Genomic DNA, 25,405 nt, shown 5'->3' with positions numbered 1-25,405 from the left:
TAACTGTACCTTAGTCAAGTTGATCTTACCAAATATTTCTACCTATGGTTGGTTGAATTTCAGAAGTTCAGAATCCACGAATATGTGTAATACACTTGAGATCAACCCGATCAGTGCTCCTTTCAGTGCTGGCTAGTATTCCCTGGTCCAGATATGCAGCCATGCATATTTCCACTCTTTCTAGTTTTGATCTGTGTCAAAGTTGCTCTGAGTATCTGTGGTCAGTTCTTATGTGGGCAGATAGCTCTCAGCTAAGGGGCCTGGTACCTGAAAACAGGCTGGCAGGCAGGAAGCTGCCAGAGTCCTTAGGTGGTGCAGTGAACACCACGTCCTGTATTGAGGATCTACTGTAATGCAAAACAGAAATCCAGAGGGAGGCCCTGGTTCTTGAATATCAAATGGTCGTATGTCTGTCTAACTACAGTGCAGCATCAGGTCTTGAAATTGGCTGTGGGGATGTCACTCAGTGGTAGGGCGCTTGCCTAGTGCTCTACCACTCAGTCCTCCAGCTCAGTCCCCAGCATGGGGGCAGCTTAAATTGCCATAAGCTAGGTTTTTTTTCCCCATGAGAATTGTCATAAGCCAGTGAAGCTTTATGAGAAAAATGTAAAGAGCATGTTTTAAAACAGTGTGACTTAAAAATCTGCTTTTAGCCATAGCAACGGGTCCTTAGTCTTGGGCATCCTGAAGCTTCGATGTAATTAGAGGGTTAATTGAGTATGAATCACTCAGTCTTCTTCAGAGAAGAAGTGTGTTGGTGAGGGAAGCCTGTTTTGCTCTTCTTGGTACTGACCAACCCTTGGACACGTGGCTTTATGTCCTACATTAGTTAGAGACGTACGATTGGTGTGCGAGGAGGAAGGAGGGTGCTGTGGTCAGACACACCTCAGTTCAGTTCTGGGCCACACTGGGAATTGAGCAGCTCCTTACTGTCTGGAAACCTCAGCTTCCTCCCTTGCTGTCAGGGTGGCGGTGCACCTCTCACAGTTGCTGGGGAGAATTTGTGAATGTGTCCCTCAGAGCCTAAGCTGTTTTCCCCACCCCAGTGTCATCCATTTGTCTGAGACTCACCCTTCCTGAAGGTGCATTTTGTAGCTTTTCATTTTCATTTTTAAATGTTTATTAGTTTTTTATATAAACATGTGCTTAAAACAGAACAGGAAGTTCTAATGGGAACATTCCTAATGTCCCATTTATTTCTCTGTTCTTGCTGGTTTAAAGTCTATGAAGTGTGTGTGTATGTATGTGTATACATGTGCGTTATGTATTCATGTGTGTATATGTGTTGTGTGTTTATACTCAGTGCACACAGATTGACGTTATGTGAACTCTAATTCAACTTGCTTTATTTCCTTTGTGTATCTTAGATATCTTTTCAAGCCAGTACACATAGTCCCTAGATTCTGTTTAATGACTTCATTGTACTTTATGTTTTGAATTGTTTATAGTCTTACTGGTTAGCTATGCTCTGTTCTTGTACAGATATCTTTGAGTATTGAATGCATACTCACCCCGTACATTTCTAGACTTGTAGTTGCTGGGTTAGGATTTACATGCATGCACATCATTAGCTATACTTGTGTGATTTGCTACCTTAGAGTTCTTTCTCATCAGTATTTGTAAGTGTCTTTGTCCACAGTGTGAACAAACTTGAGGACAGGTCTTGCCTTTGTGATGCCTTCCTTCATGACAGTCTGTACTGTTCTGCTCACTCCTTGCTCTTGTGTTCTTCTCCTACCCCACTCTGGAATGAACCCAGGGCCTTATGCCAGGCAAGCACTCTACCAGTGAGTTACCTGCCTAACTCGTGTCTCCCTACTTGTGAGAAGCTCATGGCCTGGGGAAAAGACACCTATAAAAACCTTTATAGCCCCAGCTCAGCATGCTGCCAAGACTGTGGGAGTGGCGTAGATGGAGCACTGTGTTGGACCCATGCTGGTGGCATGGCAGAGGCAGTGCATCCAGGTTTGGATGTGTGGCTGATGTGGTTGCTTGAGGAATACTTGTACTTGCCCGCTTGCAAAATGGTTTTCCTGAGCCCCAGTTTATGGACCTTTTATTTAAAATATCATTCCCACTAAATAGATCCATTCGTAGCTAACTTATTATGTTTTCTCAAGTTGTCTTGTGTGTGTCGCAGGGGTGAAGTGGGGGGGGTCTTTGTTTTGTTCTCATGCAGCCCAAGTGTAATGGGGGGAGTGGTTTTGAAAGGTTCGTTCTTAGATGATTCCTCCCCTTACCTAACAAGAGTGTTTATCTTAATTTTAGAATGATTTTAAATCTTGGGGTGAAATTATATTAATAATTACTGAGCCTAGTCTGATTAGTTCTAGTCCCCAAGTTCAAGGAAACTGTTCTTGTATTGTACTAGTCCAGCTGTGGATGTGGGCAGCTGAAGAAGAGAGCTGCCAGAGAAGATTGGGATTTGTGCCAGTCACAGACAGCATGGGCAGGTGGTCCAGAAATAGGGATGACTTTGCACCACAAGGTCACTCAGTAATCTGGTTGGTGGGCAGTTCAACTGTTTCCAGCATGTAACTTCCATTGCTTGTTTGACCTCAAGCCTTTGTTTACACCTTTACTAGCTTATTTTCAAGTTCAAGGGAAATTCTAGGCATCATTGTGTTGAGGAGAAAATTCTCATTGCAGAAAACTCACCTGGTGGATATTAAATATCAAATGGTGGAACATAAAGGTAGGGGCTTGGCAGAGCTGTAGAAATAATGATGCTGTAGAAAAAAATTGGCTTATGAAATGTTTGCCTCTATGACTTTGTTTCTGGCATCTTAAATTAAAAGACCAGAATAATAACTCACTAATTTTTCAGTTAATACCATCCAGTCTCTCACAGGGTGAGCACGTCAGTCACATCTTCTCTTTGTAGTCACTGTCATAGAATGCATGACAGCAGCTTAGGGGAGAAAGGAGGTCTCGTGGCTCATGGCTTACAAGACACAGCCCACCCTGATGGAGTACACAGTGGTGGGAACCTGCTGCTGGGATTACTCAGACTCCACAAATCAGGGAGCAGTTTGTTCTGGAAGCAGTGAGACCATTACCCTCCATGCTGCCCTCCAGCAACCCACTTTATCTTCCCCAAACAGCACCCTTTTCTGAGGACCAAATGTTCAAACATGAGGCTATGGAGAACATTTTACACTCAAGCCAAACTGGGAATCAGCTTGCTGCCCAAACCAGAAGAAAACTACTTTCTGAAACCACTGTTTTATAGCCATACTTGTGAATATACTTAGAGTGTAGATAATTATTTTACTGTGAGCTATAGCTGAGTTTGGGGTGCAGGAATGAAGGCCACCTCTGGCACCACCTTCATGAAACAGGCCCATCTGTGGGGTGCACACCTCACACCAGTGTCTCTAATCCTCATAACAGCCTGTTGCTTTGGCATATAACTCTCACTTTGTGATACACTTAGATGACCAGTACTTGCTGTCTGCAGCAATTCTAGAATCAATCATTCTGAAATAATGTTCCTGTCTGTAGCCGAGACTTCTAGATTAAAGCTGGTCCCACAATAAGGAAGTGGATGAGACACGTTCGTGACATAGTGGTTATACCATGGCTGGGAATAATATGTACGTTCTTTTCTCCAGAGGTGGGTCTTTCACCATCCCCACTGCCACGTGTTTTTCAGGTGAACTCACTGCCTTGTACATGCTAGCACTTGACTACTGAGCCCCATCCCCAGCCCCAAGATAGTTTATTATAATACAGTCCTTTGAAAATGTGGCCTTTCTGCATCTCAGAATTCCTTTTCAGGGATAGAGAGGTGGCTTGTTAGATCCCGTGGGCCCCAACATAGATAACTATTTTCCCTAACTGGACTGGTACGGAGCCACAAAGAATAATCAGACACAGCTTACACGGTCATCACGGAAGGGCATTTCAGGCCTCTTCCTCCTGAAGATCTCCCTGCGTTTATTCTCTAAACAGCTTTTATACCAACACATAAATTGAGCGGGAAAATACACCAGACCTGTCTCCTAGGGAACCAGGTGAATGGCGTTTTGTCATGTCCGCATCTACCTGTCTGCTGTGTATGCTAGCTATCACGTAGTCTTGAATCAGCATCTCTATAAGGCATCCTCCAAATTACAAAGAAAGGAGCAACAACATCCTGACCCTTTGTTAGGCAGAGACAGCCTGTCTGCAGGGCTATATGACCACCTCAGATTGGGCCTGTGTCTTTAGTGCCTGGCTGCTACACCATATAGAAATATGAGCCTACAGTGGCTCAACAGTTAGGAGCACTGGCTGCTCTCCCAAAGGACCCGGGTTCCATTCCTAGCACCCATGTACCTACTTACAGCTGTCCATGCACATACATGCATGCAGACAAAGCACCAAGATACATAAATAAATTTTAGAAAAATTTTGTTTTAATTCTTTCTTTTGATGGTCTTACACCATCAAATAAGTAAAATGTTTTGTTTTTATGTATTTATTTATTTTGGTATGTGTCTCTTGCTTAACTCCCAGTCATTCTGTTTTCCTCTTCTTCAGCTCTGACGAAGGTACCAGCCCTTTGGAAACTGCATGACACTACATCATGAGTGACAGTAAAAGTGATGGTCAGTTTTACAGCGTGCAAGTGGCAGACTCAACTTTCACTGTCCTAAAACGTTACCAGCAATTGAAACCCATCGGCTCTGGAGCTCAAGGAATTGTTTGGTAAGTCTAGGTGTTCTAATAGCATAGACTAAATCTTTAGTGAAAAGTAAAACTAAATCAGAGTTTAGAAGCACTGATTAAAACATATCCCCGTTGCATATTAGATTTTGAGCTAAACTAAATCAATCCTTGCAGTAGTTAATATGTAGTTATATTTGTAGGATACAGACTCGATTTTTCTTTTGCTTTGTTGTTGGTTTTATTTATTTATTTATTTATTGGTTTCTTTTTCTTTTTTTCTTTTCATTTGCCCTGTCATTATGATATCAGAATAATTGGTATAACAGTGAATTATAACAGAAATTTGGCGTTTTATTCATTTCTTCATCATGGCCACCTTCTCCCCCCTCCTCCTTTTATTCCCAATCACTCCTATTCATTTCCAGGCGCCATCATTGCAGTGCCTTGCCATTCATTGGCAGGATGAGGCCAGGCAGTATCATTATCACACGATGGATTAACCAGGAAGGGCTGCTGTGTGAGGGGTTGGGCTGGCCGTCTCTTCTTTGGTGTCTCTCTTCAACTGTGTGTCAGCCCAGGACATCAGAACCATTAGTCTGACCCTGAACCTTAGGCTCTTGCATGGTAAGACAGTCAGCTGCTGCGACGTCACTGGCCAGACAAAGGTAACGTTTCTCACGTGTTTTCTAGACTACCGTTATCAGCACCTCAAACTTTAGACCATAGTTTTCTGGACAAAGCTTTTTTTTACCCCCACTGATTAACAAAACTATTTTTGTCTTTAAAAGAAATTGTGATAAGATAAAACATTTAATGTTATCAGCTGGTAGGCAAAGAGGATTGAAAATGAAAGACCTCTCCTAAGCATTCTGGGAGGAGGGCTTGGGTTTTCCTGTGAAGACACTGAGTGTAACATCATCAGTGGGCTTCCGCTGATGCTGTACTGCAGAGACTCTGATCAGGGAAGCTGGCTGTTTTCCTCAGAGATGGTGCTCCATGGAAGGAGTGCCAGCTGTGCGCACACAGCGGGGCCTTAACTTCCAAGTGATAGCGAGCGTTAGTGCAGACTGAACGTCCTTTATCTGAGCTGCTCAGAAGCAGAAGTATTTCTGGATTTAAATTTTTGTAACATTTTTCAATATTTGTATTTACTGGTGGGCATCTCTAATCCCGTAATCTGAAATCTGAAATGCTCCAAAACCCAGCACTCTGAGCACCAGGGCCATGCTCAAAAGGCTTCTTCAATTTTGGAGCGCTGAGATTTTGAATTTACTCTGGAGACTGTCAAACCAGACTTAAACCCCTTGTGACAAGAAAGGTTTTAAAGTCAGTGGATGACTCAGGTAAGGGGACATGGTGATAGGAAGTTATGAGTGTTTACTTGATTTGTAAATAGACAGTAATTTGAGAAGAGGATGGAAAAAGGGGGAACATGAATTATCTTGGGGGAGTTTGCTTTATAGGGTGGACAGAGCATACATATTAAATATGGGCTTCATTTATTCACTTGGCCTATTATTGACTTGGTTTTGGAGGTTAAAAGTGAAGTGAATAGCTGGGCGGTGGTGGCGCACACCTTTAATCCCAGCACTCGGGAGGCAGAGGCAGGCGAATCTCAGTGAGTTCGAGACTAGCCTGGTCTACAGAGCTAGTTCCAGGACAGGCTCCAAAGCCACAGAGAAACCCTGTCTCGAGAAAACCAAAAAAAAAAAAAAAAAAAAGTAAAAAAGTGAAGTGAATAGTATATATTATATAGTCACACGGGTTCTGCCATGACTGTGTGTGTGGTGCAGTTGAGGACCAGCTCATTGCCCTTTCTCTGTCCCATGGGTTTTAGGATAGACCTAGGTCTAAACCACCTGCTGGTCTCTTGGGATCTTATTACATTTAGCTAAAGCTTGATAACTTGAATCTCTGATACTTTTTGTATGGCCAGGATTGTGACTTAATCTCTATTTAAAATCTTCATAATAATGAACATATCAATATTCATTAAATACCTCTTTAAGAAATTCTTAATAAATTATATTTATCGCCATAGAATGATTGAGACGATTACATTCAAGAACTGTTTAGGGTTAGAGAAGAAGTTCAGTGGTAGACTGCTTGTCTAGTATATGGAAGTACCTGGGTTTCTTGCCAGCACCAAAATCATCTATTATATGCATTCACAATACATATGTACATATATACATACATATGCACATATATGCATATGTGCACAATATGTGTACACATACATGTATATGTATTTGTACATACACAGATACACCTATGCACACATACTTACGCATACACACATACATGTATACATATATCTATACACACACCCATGTATACATATGTGCATATGTACATACACTTTGATTTTGTAACTAACTGACAGTTCTTTTTGTTATTATTCTACTTGTACTTTAAAGCTGTCCATCAGTGAACCTTTGGGGATGCAATCAGAATAATGCCTTCTCAAAGATAGCTAAATCCTAACCCTGGAGTCCTGTGAATGGGTGAGCCTACAGGACAAAAGGAACTTCGCAGACTTGATGAAATTAATGATCTTAACATTCAAGTCCTGAAAGCAGAAGGATTACTGTAAGTGGCAGATAAGGCTGGGCCACCTAGTGAGTTCAAGACCATCCTGGGCTACAGAGTGAGACCCCATCTGAAAAACAAAGCAACAAATCAGTGATCTTGCAGTGGGAGCATTGGCCAGGTGGGTCAGTGTGATGAGAAGTTGTTCTGAAAAAGGGAGTCGGGAATGTCTTGGTCGGAGAAGGAAGTGTGATCACAGAGTGTGGAGTGCTGTGGGACAGGAATGCAGGAAGCTTCTGCAAGTTGGAAAAAGGAAGGAAATAGAGTCTTCCCAGAGCATCCTTGAGGATCATAGCTCAACTGACCTTAATGTTAGCCCCTTAGGACTAAATGTGGACTTCTGAAGTGTAAAATAAGAAGTATGTGTTGTTTTACATCAATAACTGTGGCCATTCAGTAGCCACAGGAGCAGCACTGGAAGCTTATGTAGAAGAAACAAGTGTAGTTTTACATTTTTGAGAAATAAAATGTCTCAGCACTACTCTGTGGTTTCTAAACCAGTTAGTGTTGTTAAACTAGACCGTTGTAAACACCTATGGTCAGATGTGCATGGAAACCACAGTGACCTGCAGAGTTAAGTGTAGTAGCTGGAGCCAAGATAGAATATTGTGACCCTAATTTTACTTCTGCTTTTGTTTGCAGTGCCGTCAGGCTCAGATTCAGATGTTCTGGGCAAAGCCTCTGTTGTTGAGCAGCATTCCAAGACCCACCCCCTTCTGTTCTGAATTGTCTTTACTGTTGTTGGCTTATTTGATTTGTTTCTATGTTTTTGTTTCTTAGAAGAACTTATTAGGAAATAAGTTTTTAAATGTTACCATTTTAGAGCATAAATACCTACAAAGTTATTATACTGTTGACTCAAGATTTAGTGTATACTTTTCCTTTCTCCTTCTAAAATCCTAAGTTGCTCAGCCCAAAATGTAAACCTTTGATTCTATGACATGTTTACCCGGTTCCTTAAGTTTTTAATATTGGGTGTGGCAGTTCCTAGGAGTAACAGTTACAACCTTCATGCAAAATAATGAGTATAGATAGATCTGCATGCTTTCCTTCCAGCTTTCTGTAAGCGTGAACACTCATCTGTCTTTAAATAGTCTTATTTATCTCTATTAATATAAGCAAACTTTAAATAATGTCCAAAATAACATGTTTTTGATAAGGAGGTTCTTGATGTGAATCCCAGAATGACTGAGATAGGAGACTTGGCTTCTGAACCCTGTGCAGATCCTCAGCTAAAGTTCTTTGGTTCCTTGTGACCTTGGGCAGCCCACTATGTTTTTATGAGTTTTCACATTTTCACCTTTGAAACTTCTGACTTCAGATGGTAAATCAAAGAGCCAGACAAAAGAGAATGACAATAATCCATGAAAAAAAAATTGTGATAAATTTCTGCAACATTAAACTTGATCCTGATAACACTGCAGAGGAGGTGAGTAAGCATAGCACTGATTGTAACAAGAAAGAAAGTTTTTCTACCACAGACCACAGTGGGAAGGAGGTGAAACACATTTATGAAACAGATTCCAGTTTGCCACCAGCATTCCCATTCTGTCCTCCAGGGTCAGTGTTTTCCCCTAGAGAGCTAGTAAGCTCCTAAAGAGCCAGCGTCACATCAGTCAAGCCTAGTATAGGAAGCTCAATCTTTGGGCTGACTGTTTCTTGGGATCGTTTAAATTCTGAAAGGGACTGCTGCAGCTGTCCTTGTGGCTAGAGAATAGGAATTAGATCCTGAGGCTTTCTTCTAACAGGGCCTCTGAGAGAAAACTTCCTCTGCTTTGTTTTGGGGCCATTAAAAGGCCACCCCCTAGAAGTAAGGGGGTTAGCTTGAGTGAGGCACTGCCACCCAGCATCCAGACTTCATCCTCACGGAGGTGAGTCTAAACTGTTAGTGCCCCATGTGCCCAGCAGAAGCAAATGTCAGTTCTGAAAGAGGATAGCGTTATCTGGGATCTCAGAGTATTTCTATAGCAGTCTTATAAACGCAGGGTCTTAACACAATAAAAATGTCTAGACCCACAAGGAGATGAGATAGGGTCAGGTCAGCAAGTGGTCCCAGCATCATTGGATCCAAAATTTAAATAGCTGGGGTAATGTGTTCAAGATGATAAAAGACAAGATGAAAACTTGAATAGAAGAACAAGAACTTCAAAAAAAGAGAACTAAGTGGATTTTACAAAAGTGAAAGTGAAAGCTATGGTAACTGAATTACAAACTTAAAGAAAGAGCTTACAAGTATTAGACGTAACTGAAGAGAGAATGGCTGATATGGAAAATACATCAGCAGGAAATACCCAGATGAAGCCTCGGAGACCAGAGTAGAGATATAGAAGAGAGATGTGTTAGTTTTTATTGCTTCATAATTACTACAAGATTAATGGTTTAAAATAACTCAGCATGTATTATCTGATGGCCATTGTTCATCAGAGAATGCAAATTAAAACATGGTGAAATACACTCAGCCCAGAGGGTAAGAAGCAAGTTGTTCATGATACCAAGTATTGGTGAAGATATTCACATACAGCTCTCAGACATGGACTCTTGGCATACTGCTAATGGACATAGACACTGATGAAATCATTTTGGGAGACAGTCTGGCTTTACCTATTAAAATAGAATCTGTGCATTCCCACTTGACTGTGTGCATGTCAGAGATGCTTGCTTGGAGGAACGGAGCCACACACATGAATGTCAACGACAGTGAGTCTTATCATCACTTAAAAACTGAAAATAACTAAAGTAGGAATATGACAGCAATGACAGAGTGAATTATAGTACTCAGACTAGTGGGTGAGTCATAAACACAGTGCTGAGTGACATCAGAGACTTCTAAAAAAACAGGCAAAAATAAGCCATAGAGATGCATATAAGGGCACATAATTGAGTTTGTGAAAGCAAGAAAATGATTGTCATTTTATGATTGTCATAAAAGTCAGAAATTAGGTCAGACTTGGTGGTACACACCTTTAATTCTAGCACTTGGGAGGCAGAAGCAGAGGATCTCTGAGTTCAAGACCAGAAAACCTGATCTACACAGTGAGTTCCAGGACAGTCAGGACTATATAGAGAGAACTTGCCTCAAAATACCAAAAAGTTGAATAAAAATAAGAAAGAAAAAAGAAACTCAGAAGTTATTTTTGTCTTTGGTGGTCAAAAATTTATAACAATTAGGAGGGGTTGTTAAGGGGACTTTTTGGGGCACCAACAGAGCATGGCTGTCTGTGGTATATCATTGAGCAGAGGAACAGAAAACAAAATGAAGCAAAGGAGTGACTGTCAGAGAAAAGCCCCCTCACCAGCAGCCCTCAAAGCTGGAAAGCAGTGGCCTTAACGTTCTGAGAGAAAATTGGTTTTCAGCTTAAAAAGACAGACTATCAGCCAAAGATGAGGGCAGAGTAAGATCATTTTTATCTTCAGTTTATGTTATCTGGGAACATTCTTTAAGGACAGACTTCAACAATTAAGACAACACGAGAACATGTATTACAAGAAGGCAGTTAAATATAAGAGGCCAGAAATGGAATCGCAGGATAAGTTCTGTGAAGCAGGCTTTGAGATGCCTTCAAAGGATGAATCGATTTCCAAGCATAGATGTCTGAGTGGTAGGGCATGGTACCAGTGACAGGCTTTGGGAGATGAGCTTTTCTTCTCTCAGATAAAAGATGTTTATTAGAAACTTGTGGAAAGAAGTATAGAAAGAGGCATGGTTCACATAAAAACTGGAAGGGCAGGTTGTTCAAGCAGCTGATAAGTAAGCTGGAAGGACAGAGAACCCATCTGACCCCCATGTAGCAGATATTCTAGTTTTGGGTGTGTAACTGGCAGCAAAGATTGTGTGATCTTTGGAAATGAATCATAATCCCAGCTCTGCAACTAGTAATATTTGCATGTGTATATGTGCTGCCCTGTTGGTTGTTTGTGTTTATAGACAACTGGGAGAAGCAACACAGAGGCTTAGCTTAGTTTAAAATAAAGATGCTAGCCGGGCGGTGGTGGCGCACGCCTTTAATCCCAGCACTTGGGAGGCAGAGACAGGCGGATCTCTGTGAGTTCGAGGCCAGCCTGGTCTACAAGAGCTAGTTCCAGGACAGGAACCAAAAGCTACAGAGAAACCCTGTCTCGAAAAATCCAAAAAAAATAAAAAAATAAAGATGCTAGCAAGCTTGAGTGTTTAAGACAAAGGTTTGGAGGAAGAGAGAGGAAGATAAAGAAATGGAAGAAAGCAGGGTGGAGGATAATAGTCACCTTATGTTGTGGAAGAAGAGCAAGATAAGGTGTGTTAACCCCCGTAAAAAGAAAACCCTGAAATACCATTAGGACAAAGCTGGGAGGGATTGGAGGTGCCAAGTAAGTACCTAAACCCTCTGTTTCATACTAGGAAGTGTCTATACCTTTTAGTTAAAGGTGAGCACAAGAACAGAAAACCTGAATAGCTGAAGGTCACTGTTTCTAGAGCTAGAACAGGAGTGGAGAAGCCTGTCTCCAAGTGCTCAGAATTAGTCCATTTGACTCATTTTACACATCAAAAAAGGTTTAATTGACCTAGGTATATATGTTTATTTTATTTAGATAGGTTTCTATTGCTATGATAAAACACCATGACCAAAGACAACATAAAGGAAGAAAGGGTTTATTCATCTTACAGCTTGTAGTTCATCATCCAGGGAAGTCAGGGCAGGAACCTAGAGGCAGGAACTGAAGCAGAGGACATGGAGAGTGCTGCTTATTGGCTTGCTCCTCCTGGCTTCCTCAGTTTGTTTTCTTATACCACCACAATGGGCTGGGCCTCCCATATCAGTCATTAATTAAGAAAATGCCCCACAGGCGAGTCTGTAGGGTGCATTTTCCAATTGAGATTCCCTCTTCCAAAATGACTCTATGTCAAGCCAAAAAAAAAAAAAAAAAAACAAAACTGGCCAGTACTTAATACATACATGCATGCATGCACACATACACATCTAAACATAGTGTTTCAAAATACATATACATTATAGAATAGCTAAATTCAGCTAATTTACATACACATGTTTTCTGCAGTAAGAACACTTAACATCTACTCTCTTAGCAATTTTCAAGAATACAGTATAAATAGGGTATGATAGTCATGCCTTTAATCTCAGTGCTCTGGAGGCAGGGGTAGGCAGACGGATTTCTGAGTTCAAGGCCAGCATGCTTTACATAGCAAGTTTCAGGACTACATTGAGAGACCTTGACTCAAAAGAAGAAAAAGAAAGTAAATAAAAACAGCACAGTATCGTAGTGTTATCACTAAAGACACCATGTTATTCTGCAGAATCCTTGAACTCAGTCATAACTCCTTTTTGTCTGATAATTTAGCCAAAACCTTTTGAGATCAGAATGGTGAATCTAAGGAATACATACACACAAGCATACACATACACACAGACACATTAATTACTTCTCTCTCAATAGATTTTCTTCATCATCCTATATTCATATGAGTAGTAAATTTGCCTGTGAACATGTGGGTTTACCTATGACTTGTAAATATGCACACATATATAAATTTAACAAATGTAGTGGTTCTCCTGAGCCAGTTCTACCATGCACAGCCTTTAACTTAAAAACAGGTTGAATTAAGTTAAAGTTGTGCAGCAGAAAGTATTATTAACAAAAAGGAGTAAAAGTAAGCAGTATTACAAAGTAGAGAGAATAAACACAGAAGCAGGGCTCACAGGTTGTTAGCAGCCCTGGGCCCCTGTTGAGCCAACAGAAGGCCTCACACTGATGACACTGTATACTACTAGTTGAAACCTGAAAATGTGTCATCTTACCACTTTTTTAAATATCCAATTTCTGGAGAAAACTAAATTCCGTGAAGGAATGTGAGAGCTGGAAACTGAAGCTTTAGGTTTTCTCTTACTATAAAAGGAGGCAGTGTTTCCTACAGAATTTTATATATAGCAAATGCTTTATATTGGTACTTTGTATCCTGGGAATTTACCATGAGCTGAGACTTGCTTGGGCTTCTGTGTCTATTTAGATTCTTTGGCCTGGGAAAGCATAATCAGTCAAAACTTAGATTTATTAAATTCCTTCCATGAGCTCAACCGCAGAATCTGCTCTGATACTCCAAAATATGCTGGCATTTTCATCAGTGATAACAGGGAAGTTTTCAATTTCTTGATACGTTTAAACTGAAAATTTCATTCCTTGACCTGTGTTACATACTTTGGATTAAGTTACCTGGTTCTATGAACATGTTAATCTTAGCTAACTGAAAATTCAATATACAGAGAATTGCTGAATCCTTCTAGAACTGTAGCTGAAAGGCATGGTGCCTTTGGTTGAAGGGGGACTGTTAGTCTGTCCTGCCAGCTCAGCCACTTCACTTTCCATAAGTGCATAAAGCTTGACTGCGGGAAAACAGAAACATTTCTCCTTGTCTGTTATTGGCTTTGTAAGACAATGCATTGAATGTATATTCTCTGTTGCTATTTTCAAAGGCCATTTTAATAGAATGTTTATTATATTTCCTAATTATAGTGCTGCTTTTGATACAGTTCTTGGAATAAATGTTGCTGTCAAGAAGTTAAGCCGTCCTTTCCAGAACCAAACGCATGCAAAGAGAGCTTATCGTGAACTCGTCCTCTTAAAGTGTGTCAATCATAAAAATGTAAGTTATAGGTGCTCCTTCTATGTGCTTTGATGTTAGCAGACTGATAGACTATAAACTAACTCTAAGCTGAAATAAACCCTCTCTTCCCCAGGTTTGGTTACAGTGCATTTTCTTTATATGTTTATGGGTGTGTGTGTGTCTATGCGTGTGAATATTTGCATGTGTGTAGGCACACCTGTACGGGCAGCTCTGCCGTGTGTGTGGCTGATGGCATGGGTCTTCATGAGTCACTCTCCACTTAGTGTGCTGAGGCAAGATGTCTCACTTGAACCTAGAGCTTGCCAGTTGGGTGATAGAGCTAGCCAGCTTGCTCCAGGGCTCCATCTTCTGTGCTCTGAGATTACAGTCCAGTGGGCCACCATTCTCATTGACATTTATGTGGGTGCTGGGAGTCTGAACTCAGTCTTAACTGAGCCATCTCACGAGCTCCAACTAGTTCTTATTTTATCGAAAATTTGATTTTTCATGGTTGTGGCTCTATTTTTCTCTGAAACTGTTAGGTGTCTTTTAAATTTATTTATAGGTGGTTTATGCATCAAAGTTGTTAACCTTTTTCATTCTTGGATTTTGCTGTGTAGCCCAGGATAGCCTTGCACTCTGTAGCTAGACTCAAGCTCACATATTCTTCAAATGAAAAAAATGGGATGGAAATAGTTAAAGCTGGACGTGGGTGGCATGTCTTCTAAAATTACATGTGACATGTCACCCATGCCCAGCTTCAGCTATTCTTCTCCCCATTTTAACATTTGACTTCACATGTTGCTTTAGTCATGCTAATTTTTTTGTTGTTGAATTTTGTTTTGTTTCTATGTAGCTAAATATCCTAGGTTTCCTGCCATGCTTAGAAAAGATTTTATTATACCTGAACAATAGAAATGTTTGCTCATATTCTTTGCTTTATACTTTAGTGTTTTAGACTTTGTTCCAGTTTGTTTCCCAAGACTGAAAGGTGGATTCAGCTTTCTTTCCCTTCCCACAGCGTATGTAAGAGTAATTCACCTTTCTCTAGTTCATGTGAAATGACTGCGGGTGTGTACTTGAAACATGTGGTTTGCAAGCACAGAGCTTGCTACAAGGAGTGAGCAGTGAGGTCTGCTCTTTAGCCCTCTGAAGGGAACATAAGACCATGGAGCCTCATCTTCCTGACCAGAAAGTACAAGCTCAGCATTCATATTTAAAAACTTCCAGAAAGTTGTATATAGAATTTAACTTTCCAGAGTTAGCATAGTACTTTATTTTAGTGTGTTTCCAACCATTATTGTTACTATTTCATATACATGTAAATTCCGTAGTAATGATTAAGTTACTGGGGACATGAATGATTCTACTAAAGCACATCTTTCAATAGATGGTTAAGTTTTCCAATACTTTCTACAAGAATGCTTTGGTTACAGCCATAGTAATGATAAATATTGAGTTCTGCCATTACTTTTTCATCTTTTAATACATTTCAGTATTCAACCTAATTTTGTAATCCATCTGACATATTAAAGTATAATGAATTTTCTCTTTGCAGATAATTAGCTTGTTAAACGTGTTCACACCACAAAAAACTCTAGAAGAATTTCAAGATGTGTAAGTATCTTTTGCATCAGATTGAAAATTTAGAAAGTTAGTGATTTTTATGCTTGTGAAAGAGTAGACCATTTGCAAGCTCAAGACACTAGGATACTGCCAGTGAGACTCAGTCCACGTCTAAGGGCCACGGAATCAGGAGCCACTGGCTATGTCAGTGGTGTAGCTTTTAGCCTGAGGCTGAAAGCCTGAGAACCAGGGAGTCGCTAGCATTTTCATTTTGATATAAGCCCTAGCATTTTGATTCCAAAACGATGGGCAAAGTCTGTCTCAGCTCTCAGAGAAGAGATTCCTCCGTTCTCTAGATTTGATCTTCCTGGGTCTTGCTCAGTTGGATAGTGTTCATACACACTGAGCACTGTGCTTCCTTACTTAGTGCATTCAGACTCACAAGACAGTTACTGCTCCAAACACCCTCCAAGACGCACCTCACGTAAGGCTTTACCACTGCAGTCTTTGACCTTCTATGATTCACCATTGCGGGGTAGATGGAGGAAAGACTGCGGTGAGGTGGTGGTATTAGGAGAAAGGCTTAGGGGAGGTGAGGAGTTTGTTCTACAGATACTGAGACGAGGTGTAATTGAGAATGGAGGAGCAGCAATGGAGCATGGCTGGTATGTGCTGCTACCAACAAGAGGCCTGTGTGGCTGGAGTGGGGAAGCACACAGGGCAGAGAGAGAGGGTGGGCTTAGAAGTGGCATGCAGATAGGAAAGGAGTCAGAATGACATTTCCAGCAGAGCAGTGATCTCACCTGACATGTTTTAAAAGAGCAGTTTTTGGGGTGGGGGAGGAGTTGAGAATCCACTGTAAGAGGTAGGAACAAAAAGCCTAGTTAGTATGGGGAGGCATCACAGCAATTCCTGTGAGAAGTTCACGTGGGTAACAGGGTGAAGGCATGAGATTGAACACAAAAGCTATTTGAAGGTGACAGATAAATGTGATAGGATTGGAAAGCCTCACATGAAGGCTCGCAGCTGAGACAGGGCGGTGAGCAGGTAGAATCAGGAGTATAGTTTTAGACATGGACTCAAAGATGTCTGCTGCCTATTCACGTGGAATGGTGAAGTGGATAGATGGGAAAGATCCTGGGTTGAGAAGAGAGGCATAGATTTAAAGGCATCAAGGAATCTGTAAGTGGTCCTTAAAGGCATGGCAGACTGAGTATCACCAAAAAGAAGTGTTGTGAGAGGAGAGCCAGCATCTGATTACAGCCACCTCACAGGAAAAAGTAGTTGGTTGCAGAAACATTGACCTTGGGGGTCTCTGCAAATGTAGAAACCATCAGTTTTAGCAGAGAATTGGCATAGGCCACGTCAGAATGGCATGACACAGTGGGAGGAGAATTAGAGATGATGTATCTAAGCACCTCTTTGATCAGGGGTGTGTGAGCCAAAAACATGTGCTGATTGTGGTCCGTGAGCTTGAAAGTTTCCTGTTTATTATTGTATGTTCAGTCTTGAAGAACACATTTCAGCCAGGTGATGGTGGAGAATACCCTTGATCCCAGCACTCGGGTGGCAGTTTGAGGGCAGCCTGTCTACAGAGTGAGTTTCCAGGACAGCCAGGGCTACATAGAGAAATTCTTGTCTCCAAACAAACAAACAAACAAACAAAAATTCATTTTTTGAGCAGTCCAGATACATAAAGAACCTGAACAGAAAGTTAAGAGTTCCCATTTACCCCTCTGTAGTAGAATTTCACATCAGCAGCCCTACCAGAATCATGTGTTGTTAAAGATCAAGGAATCTATAGCAGCACAGTGTAGATAATGGAAGGATGATCAAATAGAAGGTAGGTAGGTAGGTCGATGGATAGACAGTTTGTATAAGATTGTTTCTGTGATATAAAAATTGTTTCATTTATAATTTCAAAGAAAGACATTGGGTAAGTTAGCTGTTTGTGTGTTCATTGGGAAATTTTACAAAGCGAAACACCTTGTGTTTTTACTTCTGCTGTGCAGTAATTATATCCTGTTACCACTGTCTCATAGTAATTGTGGTCTAACAATCATGAGGGATTTAAAAATATTAATGAATATGGTTGGTCTCTTTTGAATATTCAGGTACTTGGTTATGGAATTAATGGATGCTAACTTATGTCAGGTTATTCATATGGAACTGGATCATGAAAGAATGTCATACCTTCTCTACCAGATGCTCTGTGGCATTAAGCATCTACATTCAGCGGGTATAATTCACAGAGTAAGTAAGCACATAATAACTTCATTTTAAAAATAATCACCATTTTTTTGTCACAGTCATCTAAATAACAAAAGAACTTAATATTTTTGTGTGAGTGTGTGTGTAGTGTATGTGCATGTGTGTGAGTGCACACTTATTTACATGTGTTTAGAGGCCAGAGAAGGATATCAGGTGTTCAGTCTTGGCCTTATTTCTTGGAGGGAGGCTGGTGGCCAGCAAGCCTAGGGAGGCTCCTGGTTCCACTTCTCCCAGCCCCATAGTTCTGACTTATATTGCATCTATAATAACATCGAGCCTTTTATGGGGGCACTGGGGACTTGAACTCTGGTCCCCATGCTTTATAAAAGCAGTCTTACCCATCAGTGCATCTCCCCATTCCTAAGAACTTTTTTCTTAAATTTGGTACTTTGAAAATGCAAGTTAAGCTATGGAACATACTGTTTAAAACACTGTTCAGACCAACTCTATTTTGCCCAGGCCCTGTATACTTCATCCACTACAGACACAGAGACGGGGAGCCACCCTATCACAGAACAATTTCGGTTTTCTGTTTAACTTTTCACTTTGTGGTAACTTAAAACTTAGAGAAAAACTACAAGAATAGGAAAGAACTCCAAAAACCAGTGACCCTATGTTAAACTATTGTTAATATTCTTGCCATATTTGAAACTTCCTTTTTAATGAGCAAGAAAATTAGATATGGGGCAGGAGAAAACCAATGACAAGGAACAGTAATGATGTTGTTACTGTCAAGACTTGAAATGTAAAGGCCAGAGAGATAATGTGGTTGATGCTCTGAGCTACTTTTATAAGTTTTTGGGTTTTTTTTTTTAATTTGTACTGCTGTATGGTAGAATTTTAAAAATACCTGGTACTAGAGACCTGCCTCAGAGGTTAAGAGGACTTGTTGCCCTTCCAGAGAACTTAAGTTTGGTTCCCAGAACCCAGGTCAGACAGACAGTTAGCAGCTGTCTGCTCTAGAGGATCTGAGGCCCACTTTTGGCCTCCAGGGCTCCTGCACACATGTGTACAGACTCCCCACGTACGTGTATCACTAAAAATAATTTTAAAATATACTCAACATGTTGCATGAGACAAGGAGCAGAGACCATAACTGGGATTTTACTGGGAAGATCACAGCTTTCTCTTAACTGCTTCTAGGCTTCTTTTGCATAGACTGCCTTCAGACTCTGTTCCAACAGTAACATGTCTTCTTCTGCAGGGAAACCACAATGAGATACAGAAACAGCATTGGGCAGAATTCTTTCTGATCAGTTAGGCACCAAGAAAGGTTGGGTCTAGCACAGGCCACTGAACAGAAGCCTCCCAGGGTGTATCCCCATGCCTATCCTCCCTGCGTACTGTGTCCCCCATGCCTATCCTCCCTGCGTACTGTGTCCAAAGGCGTATGTTGGGGTCAGCATTTCACTCCCTTGTACACAGCGTGTCCACAACCAAGTTGTTATCCAAAGTGTAGCATTTGCTGCCACCAAGTGGTCGTTCCAAGTGATAGACATTATGATGGCAAAGTTCAGTTTTAAAATAGTAACTAAAACATTTCCAGTGAACCATTCTATTTCTAGAAAATTCCCCCCAGACCTCTAAATAACTGAAGGCATCCTTTTCAGTTTTATTTAAGATACTGAATTTTCCACCAACAATATGATGCTTATAGAGTGCAATCCTGTTTTCTTGTACAGAAGGCATTTTTGAAAAATGCCTTCATTTATTTTATTTTATGTGTATGGATATTTTGAACCACATGCATGAATGGAGACCATGAAAAGGCACCAGGTCTCCTGGAACTAGAGTTATAAATGATTATGAGTTGCCATGTGTCAGGTACCAAAACACGGTCCTTTGGAAGAGCAGTAAGTGCTCATAATCACTGAGCCATCTCTCCATTCACCCACCTCCCAAGGGTATTCTTAATGTCTCTTAAATATATTGCCTCTGTGTGGTGCTGAGGATGGAACCTAGGATCCTGTTCAAATGAGGCATAGACTGAACTATATTTTCAGCCCTTTAAATACACCTTTAATGAAATGTATGCTTTATGATAATTTCCCAGATTTACAAGCTGTATTAATATTTGGAGGGGAAATGTTTTCACTTACTTGTTTCTCCCCCTGAAATCAGAGGTAAGGGCAGGAAGAATGTCCCCAGTTCCTGGAGATTTCATGAGACTGTGACATGTACTTACCTTTTCATGGAATATTTGGTCCTTTAACTGAGGAACAGCATTCCTGCCTACAAGCAGGTGAAACAGGGTCCAAAGAAGTATATATTTTGCTTAGCACAGTGTTTAGAGCCCATGGCGACCTGAGAAAATGTTCTATGGTCACCTTGTTCCTTGCCCAATACCTCCACCATATCTTACAAGTTCCTTCTGGGTCCCTTGTACACTCCTGCCTCATATACTCACTTCTGTGTCTACTTGGGAAAGGTATGAGCTGCCATTGAGGAGATGTTTCAGATATACAGGTATGTTGACATACCAACACTGAAACCAACCAGCACTGAAACCAGTGTTGATTTTAAGCACACAGCTTCACTAAACTGGATGACAGGCCTCGGGTGAGGAGCCCAGGTTAGCTTCAGAGTGCCAACTGTCCAGTGTATGCAGTGCTGGCCCCTCCTCTAAACAGCATCTCACACGGAGATGCATACATACCTTCAGTTTTGTTAAATTGATTTGTCACACACCTGAAATGCCAGAACTCAGGTGTTAAGGCGAGTCATAAGTTCAGGGACAGCTTAAGCCATATAGCAAGACTCTGTCTTGAAGAAACAAAAATGGTTTCACAATAAACAGAAATTTTACTTATTGAAAGTTTTTAGAAAGAAACATGGCAAAAGGTGAAGTTTTATCCCTCACCCTTACTACTTTTACTTTATAATTCACAAACTTTGGGAAAATGAAAGCCTCTGCCAGCCCTGCAGCCCCTGAAGATGGCCCACAGTAGCAGCCTGCACCTCCTTTCGGCTTTCTGCAGATGCTTCTCTGTCCACCTGCACCAGTGCAGGCCTGCCTGCACACATGTCCATTATTGGCTAAGAGTTTTCAAAGTCGGAATCCTCTTGACAGTAGTGTAACTTGCTGACCAGATTGGCTACTTTGCATTTGTACTTTCATCAAAGATCAAATAGCTATATAAAAATTCATGAAAACTGGATCCCTTCTTCTCCTTGCTTCTATTTCCATCTTCCTTTAGAAGTGTTTCAGATTTTTTTTTTGTTTTGTTTTGGATGTGGTACCAGAGATGGAACTGGAGCCTTATGCATGCTAAGTAAGCACTTCACCGCTGAGCTATATAACCAGCCCAAGTTTTAGTTCTCTTCCTGAATTCCATATTCAATGAATTCATTTCCATATCTCAGTGTGTTTCGATCTCGCTGGCCCTTTTCAGTTTGGGACATAAGGTAGTGATGTAGTCCTTGTCCACAAACCCAGCCCTCGTCCCTGTAACTGTTTCTTCCCCTGCCCTTCCACTTTGGTTAGAATTTGACTCTGTTTGAGTCCGTGGTATTTTATATCCTCATAATCATATGAAAGTTTTCAAAGCTGAGCTTTATATAATACTTTGATTATATTTCTTTCCCCTTCAGTATTTTGTTCCTGGAGTTAATAGTTATCCTCTATTTGTCCGAGTTGTGCGTTTGCTTGTTTTAAGGGGGTTAGGACTATGTGTTATATGTGTTTGGGGATGTGTGTCTGTCTATCTGTAGAGGCTCAGAGGTCCACCTGAGGTATGGTTCCTCAGGAACTGCCCCTCTTGTTCTTTTGAGTCTCACTAGGATGAGCCCCAGAGATCTGGCTCTTTACTTCCCAGTGCTGGATTACAAATATTCACTGTCACATCAGATTTTTACATGGTGCTGTGGATCAAACTCAGAACCTCATGCTTGCACAAAGAGCACTTTACCAGCTGAGTCACCTCACCAGCCTGAGACTGTGTGTTCTTATTACTCTTAGAACCCTACATTTTCTACCACATTGTGCACACACCCAGATGCATCTCAGTCAGTGCTGGATCTTCAGGCTTGCTTCCTTCTGGACTACTGCCCAAATACCTAATACAGGGGTGCCCCTGAGTCTCCCCTAACACTTTTTTTCCACTTCCCTCCCATGTTGGATTCCATACTTCCTGACCCCCATTCTCTCCTCTCTGTGTACTCCCTTCTTTGGGTAGACTGTGTCTTCCAATAACTGCTTTAAATACTATGTTGGGAACCATCAAGATGATTCAGTGAGTAAAGGTACCTTCCATCAACCTGATGACCCAGGTTCAGTCTCCAGAGACACACATGGTAGAAGGGGAGAACTGACTCCTGTAAATTAACCTCTGATTTCCACATGTGTGCCATAACATGTTTGCTCTCTCTCTGTCTCTGTCTCTCTCTGTCTCTGTCTCTCTCTCTCTCTCTCTCTCTCTCTCTCTCTCTGTCTCTCTGTCTCTCTCTCTCTCTCTCACACACACACACAAAGTATGCAGGAGGGGAAGTGAGGCTGCAGATTTTTTCTGTCAGAGGTTAATAGTAAGCATCTCTGGAGCTTTCTCATGCTCTTTTTACTGCTTCTTTGTAAGTGTCCTGCATTCATCTTTGGAAACTTTAAGACAGTTTTTTGTACTCTTTCTCAGTGTGAACCTTTCCTTACTAACTGCACTGAGCATGTGGCTCTTCAGTCTGGGAAGCACATGCTGTTGACATCTAAGAAATCTGAGTTTCTTCAGTCTTTACTTACTCTTTCTCAGAAACATTTTAGCCAGCACATCTCTGTTAACACTGTTAAGTTCCTTTTAGTGGTGCTTGTGCTTGTTGCCTGTGTGCTCTGCATCTCTGAGTGTAAAAATTTTGAAGTATTTTATTATTCAGTGCATTGATTTTCTTCTTCTCTGAGTTCCCTTTTAATTTGTTTAGTCCTATACAAAGCTTTACACAAATGTCTGCATATCTTTGCCTCTAATAACAAGCAACCTGGACATTGGTTCTTTGACCTGTGAGGTAAGAGCTACAAATATGGGGAAAGCCAGAGAGACACCTGAAGCTACCTCATTAGCACACAGCTCAAGAGAATCACTGCACCCTGTGAGTGTAGAGACAGATAGACGTTATCAATACCACCATTAAAGTCTCAAGGATGCAGGAATTGGGGTCCTTCTTATAACTCAGTATAATTCACTTCTCTGGTCCTTGAAGACACTACATGGATCCTGGAGGATGGCTGTGACCACTACATATGGTTGCAGTTTCTGTCCTGGCTCAGTAGACACAAAAGTGGAGTAGTGAAGTAGTGAGACCTTGGGGATGACATGTCAATTATGCCAATGCAGTCCTCCTGCTGATTGCAAGCAGGGGTGAGAAACCATTCCCACTTGTATGGGATAGACGGTGATGCTCTCTTGCAGTTTCCCCAGTTCTGTGTTAACTCTCCACCTCTACCCTAACGTCTGAGGAGATTTGATGCAGACTCCAGTTACTCCCTGGTCAAACTCCCCCAAGTAGAGGAGGTGTGTACTTAGGGTCTTCCAGCTCAGCTCAGCACACACTTAGAATTTGTATTCAGTCATCCTCAAAGTTTCTATTCATTCTCATTTCTCACTATGCTGCCTCCTGAATAATAGGCTTGTTACCTATGAGCAAGGACCAAGGAAATCCAGACAGTAAACAAGCAATAGTGGTGATTAAGCCAGGGTTTCTCTCTCTCTCTCTCTCTCTCTCTCTCTCTCTCTCTCTCTCTCTCTCTCTCTCTCTCTTTCTCTCTCTCTCTCTTTCTCTCTTCCTTCCTCCCCCTCTCTCTCCCCTGTCTCTCTGTCTCTTTGTCTCTCTCATACACACACACACACACACACACACACACACACACACACACACACAGCTTTTCTGTTCTTTCCTATTTTGAGTTTTTCTGTTAGCTACCCCTGTGGTGGCCATGTTGTACTAACCATTCCCATGACCCTCTGCAGGTCTAGCATGACCTGTGGGTCAACTATCCTACTGTCTTATGTTTTTGTATTTTCTGTGTTTTGGATGGTCCTCAAGATTTGAAGGGGCAGAACTGTCTTGATTCTGCCACCCTGGCATTGAAAATGTGTCTTTCAGGTCACTGGATAGTTGAGTTTTGAGATGCTGACTGTTTGTATTATGAAGGCTGTGGGTGTGGGGAGAGCTGAGGAACCTCAGTGACCTTTTCACTTACTTCTTTGGCAGGCATCAGTTGCCTCTCACAGAACACAGAGCACGAGGTGTCCTGACACATCCAGAGCTGTGTTTTTATTATCCTAGTTGTCCAGCAGATGGCAGTGAAGTGGAAAGCTAGTCCCATCGTTATAGTTTTTAGACTAGGGGCTGTTTTCCCATTCTTTAAGGCTCCTTTGACAGATGAAGGCTTTCACTGTTGAGTGCTATATTTGTTTGTCTTTGTTAGAAGCAGTGCTGTTGCAACCATCCTTGCTCATGCAGCCTAGATGCCAAGGACTGCTACCCAAAGTACCAACGTACCCTTGGGTTCTACATCCATGGATTCAGCTGACTGCAGATCAAGAGTATTTCGAAAACAAAAGTTTCACCTGTACTGAACACATACAGACTTTTTTGTGTCTAATTATCCCTAAACAATAACATTGTTTTAGGTATTATAGTCATTTAGAAATGAGTTAAGAGGATCCCAGAGGCTGTGTGTGTGTGTGCAAATGTTACCCACGATGATAAGAGACTTGCAGGCTCTCAGGTTTTGAGCAAAGAAGCAAGTGGTAGTGAGAGGCCATATGATTTGTTTGGAGGTGGAGTCTCACTTCCCCTTAATGCCATTCTACCTTCCTCCTTCCCATTTTCTCGTGCTTGAGTAGCTGCTCACAACCCCTTGCCGGTATAAATGGTGTCTTTAGTATGCTGTGATTCATTTAAATAGATAAACTATTTGTCTTCTAGGATCTGAAGCCTAGCAACATTGTAGTAAAATCAGACTGTACTCTCAAGATCCTTGACTTTGGCCTGGCGCGGACAGCCTGCACCAATTTTATGATGACTCCCTATGTAGTGACTCGCTACTATCGCGCTCCAGAAGTCATCCTGGGCATGGGCTACAAAGAGAATGGTAAGTCCAGTAAGGACTACAGGCACTAAACAGTGAAGTAGTGCTCTCGCTCGCACTCACGGGCCATGTGAGATGAGGGGTGAGCACTGTGCTGTATGTAGATGCCTGTAATCTACAGATAAGAAATCATTTATTTTGTATTTCCATTTGTCAAAATCTTTCCCCCTCCCCCCAACTCTGGCTGTCCTCAAACTCATAGAACTCTGCCTGCCTCTGCTTGCTGAATGCTGGAGTTAAAGGCTGCTACTATGCTGGTCTTGAAATATTTTACTTGTGATTAGAGTAGCGTGTGCTCACAGAAGTGCAGTGCTGAGTGTGCAGCACACCCACGTGGCCTGCAGCCCTGGGACCTGTGTCCCCTGGTCGCCAACATTGTAGACTGGGTTTACTGCTTCCTCTTTTTTTTTTTTAAGCCTTAATGTGAATGGAATAATGAACTGTGTTTTCTTTCATGTAAAGCTGATGTTTTTGGCATCAAAACTTCCCTTGCTCTAGCAGTGTCAGCTAAATATAAGCGAAACTTCAGCTTTTAACAAGTGTGTGTGATTATAACATACATAATAAAGAGTAACAGGAAGAACAACAGTGGAAACTCACTGAAGTCTTTTGAGATAAGTTTGTCTGTGAGTTTATGTAGATACTTTGTA

General features: G+C 41.4%; 1 protein-coding gene across 5 annotated transcripts in view; it reads left to right on the top strand.

The window, feature by feature from the left end:
* Nucleotides 1-25,405, top strand: part of Mapk9 (mitogen-activated protein kinase 9) — a 42,255-nt gene that overhangs the window by 5,014 nt on the left and 11,836 nt on the right. For 3 of the 5 annotated variants that reach the window (XM_075992794.1, XM_075992798.1, XM_075992795.1), the window contains exons 2-6: nt 4,525-4,692; nt 13,750-13,879; nt 15,399-15,457; nt 17,521-17,659; nt 24,593-24,758. In XM_075992794.1, coding sequence (XP_075848909.1) covers nt 4,571-4,692; nt 13,750-13,879; nt 15,399-15,457; nt 17,521-17,659; nt 24,593-24,758 — 616 coding nt within the window. In that variant the 5' untranslated portion in view covers nt 4,525-4,570. Of the gene's footprint in view, nt 1-4,524; nt 4,693-5,163; nt 5,319-13,749; nt 13,880-15,398; nt 15,458-17,520; nt 17,660-24,592; nt 24,759-25,405 lie in introns of those variants that run through there. The other 2 variants (XM_075992797.1, XM_075992796.1) reach the window with 2 other exon arrangements.

Source organism: Microtus pennsylvanicus, chromosome 11 (assembly GCF_037038515.1).
Source record: "Microtus pennsylvanicus isolate mMicPen1 chromosome 11, mMicPen1.hap1, whole genome shotgun sequence".
NCBI lineage: Eukaryota > Metazoa > Chordata > Mammalia > Rodentia > Cricetidae > Microtus > Microtus pennsylvanicus.
The sequence above is the reverse complement of the archived record's forward strand: the minus strand, read 5'-3'. Positions and strand labels throughout refer to the sequence as shown.